Below are 6,778 nucleotides of genomic sequence, written 5' to 3'. Positions count from 1 at the left end.
CTGCACGTGCACCCCACATGCCTGACTCTGGGAAGTGGGGAGCACCATGCACCGTGCCTGTGGGGGACAACACTCTTCACCCAGGCAGGCAGAGTGGGCTTTGGGAAGACAGCAGAGCATGGTGAAGACCCAACGCTGTGACCCCAGCCCTTCTGGGTGTCTGTCCCCCACCCAGGTCTCTGGCCATCCTCTTCTGCTCTCTCTTGCAGGTTTCTGCCTCGCAGGGCTCCTGACCTCGCCCCTGGACAGCCACCCCTTCTCAGACTTTGGCCAGTGGACTCCGCAAACCTGCTTCCGCAATGGGTGGGTTGTGAATGCTGGTAAGACCTGCTAGCCAACATTCGGCTCCTCTGCTCTCCCCACTCCTGGCCCGCCCAGCCCATTCCTGTTCTTTTCTCCCCTGTGCTCGCCTCTGTCTGCTGCTGCCCTGGGCCGCCCCTCTCCCGACCTTGCCGCTGCTCAGGTAACGAGGAGCTGTGGGTCCAGCCAGCCTTGGAGATGCCGAAAAGACGGGACATCCTTGCAATCATCCTCATCGTGCTGCCCTGGACGCTGCTCGTCACTGTGTGGCATCAGAGCACCATCGCCCCACTGCTGGCAGCACACAAGGGTGAGCCCCCCCCCCCACCCCAAGCCCTGTCCCTAGCCCTGGCCCCAGCCCTGGTCAGCCTTGGAAACAACAGTGACCAGCACTGCAGGGCTCTTATTTTCAGTCATTGAGTACCTAGAAGGGGCCAGAGGATGATCTAGGGCAATGACCATACACTTTGGGTATCTTGGCCCCTTTAGGGACATGGCACATATACACATGCTCACAGAGACATTTGTGGACAGCTCCGCACCCACTTCTAGGACCTGCAAGGACAGGGGCACTTGCAGTGCTGGCAGAGATGGTGGACAGCATTCCTGGCCTGTATTGTGTCTTAAAACCTTCCAGGGAGAATATATTGTTAGCCCCTCTTTTCTGGTTAGCCCCTGACCTAGTCCTATCTAGTGAAAACTTGCTTAGACAGAGGAAAAGTCTCATGAAGAACTGAGGTTAAAACCAGTTTCTTGTGACTGAGTCCAGAGCTTTCTTCTGCTCCATCTTGCCTATGCCTCTCACACCAGGACTCCCTGCACCCCAAAATCTCCCATGGCTCCATATCTGATATGCCCCCCACTCCTTAGTCTTCAGTGTCACAACCTCTTCTCCTCTCCTCCTCCCTCTCCTCCTGCACAAACTCAACACTCCAGGGCAGCAATTCTCCAACTGAAATGCACATCCATTACATGGGGAGTAAGAGAGACAGCAGGTCAAGGGCAGAGGCCTAAGGGTCTGCCCATGTTCCATAAGCCCAAGTGGTTGGAATGCAAGCAGGAGCTAAGAATCAGAGTCTAAAGCGGGCTGCTGCACCAGTTAAACCAGGTCCCACTCAGCCCCAATGATGCCAGAAGCTTCCACCAGGAAGGGCCAAGGTAAATATCCTTCAATCCCTACTGCCCAAAGCTGGGCACTTAATGCTTTTCCTCCTGACGTTTATCCTCTTCCCAACCCCATGCCCCCTTTGGCACTTATCATTTTAGAATTGTTATCCTGCAACCACACAATCCCAGAGGGATTAAAACCACTGTGTGTGAAGTGCCATGATATCATGTCGATTCCATTCTTGGCAGAGGTCGCAGGCCAGAGCTGTCGAGCGGTTTTGCTAAGTACTGATGTTGCTTGAGGATGGGGAATTGGCAATTCTGTCTCCCCAGAGCATGCCAAGAGGGATTGAATGAAAGTGGTAGTGAAATAAAGTTAGGGTCACCAAGAGGCCTCCATGACTCAAAGGCTGCAGAAGCCCCAAAGCCAGAAGAATGAGTCACAGACATGGAGAACCCTCCCAGGCACATGTCTGCCTGTTTGGGATTATTCCAGCAGCAGGAGATTGGTGCAAATGCTTCTAAATCTCCTGCTCAGACCTCAGTTTCCAAAACTTTATAGCCTGCAGGATAAATTAATCCTTAGCTCTATCCTGGTTGCAATCCAGCAACCCATCATCCCTCTTCTCTCTATGTTGTTGCCTTTTCAGTTTGACCCAAAACTCCTCCAGAAAGCCCTTGCTCAGCTGCCTCTGTGCTAGTCTTCCCACCCCCTGCATCCACACCCCTCGGGCATCATGCCCACGGCCCAGGTGCAGGCTCCTGTAGCCACTGCTGGGCCTTGGTGTGCCATCAGCCTGCGTGAGCTCCCTTGGAGCCAGGGCAATGTCTTGTGATTCATGGGTAGAGTCCAGCATCAGACCTCACTCAAGCACCCACATGCCCAGTCACAGTGGCAGGAGGAGAGGTGACAGAACAGCTGATGCATCATCACCCTTCAGCTTTACTTCAACCCTTCCTGTCACTGACAGCTCATTCCATGCCCCCCATCATCTGTAAAGCCGTGAGGAAGCAGGGCTGGCTACCGGCTGTCTATCCATGGGGAAATAATAACTGCCTGGCAGTGTTCTGAGCCCTGCTCGTGTATTGACTCATTAATCCACGTAGTAATTCAGTAAAGTAGATGCTATTATTAGCTCCATTTTACAGTTGCTAAAATGGAAGCACCAGAAACTAAGTAATGTACGGTCAGTAAGTGGCAGGGCTGGGCAGGGTCTGCGTCCAAACATTTCGATTCTTAGGTGTGTCCTTGACCACTTCCCCCTCTGCTGAGACTATATGGGACCATAAGGCCATGCAATCCTTCAGACAGACAGCTATAACTTGGACAGGGACTCATTAAAAACAATAATGCTAATGACCCTGATTTTTCCATTAATGGGACTGCTAGCTTCACATTGAGGAAAATGCCCAGGATGTAAGCTAAGAGTTGGAGCTTTAGATTGGGGCTGCCCCAGTTGGAGCAGAAGAAATGGATGAGCTCCCTCTACCTGTGAGTGTTTGACCAAGCACCAGGCCTATGCAGAGTTTCAACAGTGTCCTTCCTGGTGACCTGGGAAAGATAGGCAAACATTCACAGGATGCTTGGGTGGCTAGTCTCAGGTGCAGTTAGTCTCTGGGTGGCTGAATGAGTGTGTCCAGAAAGTACAGTTTAGGAATCTGATATCAAGCTAGCAGATGAGCTAAAACGGGTTTCTACCTTGTCCTTTTGTATGTGCAAAAGTGGAGCAGCATCTAAAATCGGAAACAACAGGCTCGGTATTCAAAATTATCTGGACAACTGTGGGGAAAACCCACTGCAAGAAAATGGAGTAGTTGGGTGTTTCCTTCCGCTGCAAGATTCAGAGGTTCTCCCAAGAAAAGAGAGACCCTAAACTCTGGAGGAGTCATGACAGGTCAGGGCAAACAGACCTCAGACTCTTTCAGGTCCACAGCATGTGGTGGCCGGGGCCACATTAGCACTGCCCTGGGACAATGCAACCTGCACACCACTGAGGGTGGCAGTGCCCTATGCCATGTGGGGCTCTGGCCAAGTGAGAGCTCTAAGGTGGTGAAGGTCTGGACACGTTGCATAAACCCAACAACTTTAGAAACTGAGGGGGCAGTCTTGGAATTTGCTCAGCTGCACTTAAAAAGCTAGAGAGCATTCAAATGTGAGGAGGAAGTGGTTTTTTACTTGTCATTCTGAGACTCAGAACCAGGAAAATCCCCAGGATTTTCCTTCACCATCAAAGAACCAAGTTATGACTCTGATGACATGCCTATGGGAGGGGCAAAGGAGAGGTCCATCTTGGCTGGGAAGGTGGCCTCTGCCCTGTGCCCAGCGCCCTCTCCTCCCCACACCGCCTATCTCCCGCCCCTGCAGATGATGGCAGTGACTCCCGGCGCGATGTGCCACCAGGGGCCGACCCCAGGGAGTACTGCGCGTCTGACCGCGACATCGTGGAAGTGGTGCGCACGGAGTACGTGTATACGCGGCCACCGCCGTGGTCCGACACCCTGCCCACCATCCACGTGGTGACGCCCACCTACAGCCGCCCGGTGCAGAAGGCCGAGCTGACGCGCATGGCCAACACGCTGCTGCACGTGCCCAACCTGCACTGGCTGGTGGTGGAGGACGCACCGCGCCGGACACCGCTGACCGCGCGCCTGCTGCGCGACACCGGCCTCAACTACACGCACCTGCACGTGGAGACGCCCCGCAACTACAAGCTGCGTGGCGACGCCCGCGACCCGCGCATCCCTCGGGGCACCATGCAGCGCAACTTAGCCCTGCGCTGGCTGCGCGAGACCTTCCCGCGCAACTTCAGCCAGCCTGGCGTGGTGTACTTCGCCGACGACGACAACACCTACAGCCTGGAGCTCTTTGAGGAGGTGTGGGACTAGGGCAGAGGGTAGAGGAGGGGCTGGAGGGCCACAGCCCGGCAGGAATGGAGCCCCCCCCCCAAATCTACCCCCACCCCTCCCACTGCACTCCTGCGAGGGGGCTTTGGGATCTGAACACACAGGGGAACCAGGGAATGGGGTGTAGGTGTAGGTCAGCATAGACTGCAGGGAAACATGAATGGAAACACCTTGCTGCAGGTCTCAGCCGCCCTCCCACCCACTGGTGCCCCCGTAAAGGGGGGAAAGTTGGTATGGGGTCTTCAGCCATTTTTCTGGCCTTAGAAGCATTGTCTGAATGAGGGCTTGGGGCCAGGGGTGGTTTGGGGAGAGGGGTCAGTCCACATGGCTACCAGAAACTCTGTGGGGGAACAGCTTGAGTGTTCTTGGGGTGTGTGGGCTATAGTATTTGAGGGGAGGGGATGGAGCCATTTCAAACGATTGGGGCATCCAAGGGAGAAAGCTGGCAGCAGGTCATGTAAAGAGGGGACCTTACCCACAGTCCAAGGCAGGCTCCTCCCAGATGCCCAGGGGAGTTCGGGGAGTGCATCTGGAAGCAGGCTGACCTGGTCTCCTGGCAGCGTCAGATGGCCTGTCTGCCTAGAGTTAATTAGTGATTTCACCTCCCATGGGGCAGGCTTTATTCCCCTCATCCCTCCCAGGCATCCTGATCCTGGATTCCCCACTTGCAGATGCGCAGCACCAGGAGGGTGTCCGTGTGGCCGGTGGCATTTGTCGGAGGCCTTCGGTATGAGGCCCCACGGGTCAACGGGGCGGGAAAGGTGGTCGGCTGGAAGACAGTGTTCGACCCCCACCGACCATTTGCAATAGACATGGCTGGATTTGCCGTCAACCTGCGGCTCATTCTACAGCGAAGTCAGGCTTACTTCAAACTGCGTGGTGTGAAGGGAGGCTACCAGGAAAGCAGCCTCCTCCGAGAACTTGTCACTCTCAATGACTTGGAACCCAAGGCAGCCAACTGCACCAAGGTAAGAACCTCAGGAGACCTGACAGCTGGAATGCAAGTATTTCCAAGCCCCTCCAAGCCCTCCCTACAGATTGGGGAGAGGGAGGTTAGAAATAAAGACCTCAAAACAGCCTTGCCAAGAACCAGCCTAGAGACCTGCTTTTCTAAAACACCCTCCCAGGAAGGCAGTTTATCAGCTGTCAGGCAGCCCTGCTAAAGTCAGGCAGGGCAGTGGGGCAGGGTGGAAATCCAGTGAGGCATAACTAGGAACTGCTTCCCCTCCTCAAAATAGCTGTGCTGCACAACCTCTCTGTCCTAAACACACAAGTGTGTGTGCACAATACAAACACACATGCACACCCAGGTAAAAACACCAACACGTGCGCACACACTGCTTCCAGTCTGCACTTCTTCATTTAGGGTGTTGGCCGAGCCAAAGGTTCCTGAAGAACATTCTAGAGATACCCCATCAAGAAATCCAAGGAAGGAGGAGAAGCAAGAGTACATCTTGCAATCTATTTGTCTATTTTCTGTAGCTGTAGACTACCTATTTCTGATAGATTTTTTTAAATAACTTTTTTTTGTTTTGTTTTCTTTATTTATCTATACAAGCACTGGCTACAGTCAGAAGCGTGGGAGGGTGAGAGAATTCACCAGAGCCAGAGAGGGGAACAGAACAGGCAGACTGACGAAATACACTGCTGAGGGGAGCAATGGGCGTGACAGGAGAGGTCTGCGCACCATGTGGGACCCTCGCCCGCCGCCGGGGATCGAACCGGCACTGCAGAGGCTGCGGGCAGCTTCGCAGCCCAGCGCTCAACCACTGCGCCACCAGGGGAGGCCCTGATAGATATTTTTAATACAGCACACATACATACTGCAGGGATGAGGGGTATGTTGAAATAAAGAACAATGGAGGCATTTTTATGGCACAGGGCAGAATGGGAGGGGACAGGATAAATACTTGCACAGAATGGGAGGGAGCAGGGAGGTGGCCGGGGTCGAGGCCGGCCCCATGTCTTGTGTCTCTGGACACAGATCCTGGTCTGGCACACTCGGACAGAGAAACCGGTGCTGGTGAACGAGGGGAAAAAAGGCTTCACTGACCCCACTGTGGAGATCTGAGCCCCGGATGCAGGTATGGAGGGAACAAGGGTGGGCACGAGCTGAGCAGGGTGATGTAAATTCTGGTTTGGATGCAGAATAAATGTGGGAAGGCTGGTCTTTAATTGCGTGAGGTCAGGGCAAATTTGCAAGGTGGGAGAGGTGTAGTTGAAGTCCCCTTCACATTGTACTCTCTGACAGTTATCAGCTGGGGCCTGCCACCAGCCACCTTGGAAAACCACCTCCCAGACACCTCCTCATGACAACTCCTGTTCATTACCAGCATTACCAGTCTGGGCATGTCACCTGTCCCACTGCAAAGCATGCTGTCTTGCCCTGGGATTCCTCTGCAGTCTTGCCGCTGGGTCAGAAAGCCTCACTCCCTGCTTCCACCCCACTGAGCCTGTCTACATGTAT

The 6,778-nt window shown here is 54.2% G+C and overlaps 1 protein-coding gene across 1 annotated transcript; it reads left to right on the top strand.

Moving 5' to 3' along the window:
• Positions 1–498: 498 nt before the first annotated feature.
• B3GAT1 (beta-1,3-glucuronyltransferase 1) lies at positions 499–6,382 on the top strand (the record flags this gene model as incomplete). The annotated part of the gene is made up of 4 exons (XM_084249454.1): positions 499–610; positions 3,773–4,281; positions 4,983–5,279; positions 6,296–6,382. The coding sequence occupies 4 exons, from the start codon at positions 499–501 to the stop codon at positions 6,380–6,382; spliced, it is 1,005 nt and encodes a 334-aa protein (XP_084105580.1).
• Between the last annotated feature and the right edge of the window lie 396 nt (positions 6,383–6,778).

This window comes from Talpa europaea (assembly GCF_964194135.1).
Source record: "Talpa europaea genome assembly, chromosome: 12".
Taxonomy (NCBI): domain Eukaryota; kingdom Metazoa; phylum Chordata; class Mammalia; order Eulipotyphla; family Talpidae; genus Talpa; species Talpa europaea.
The sequence above is the reverse complement of the archived record's forward strand: the minus strand, read 5'-3'. Positions and strand labels throughout refer to the sequence as shown.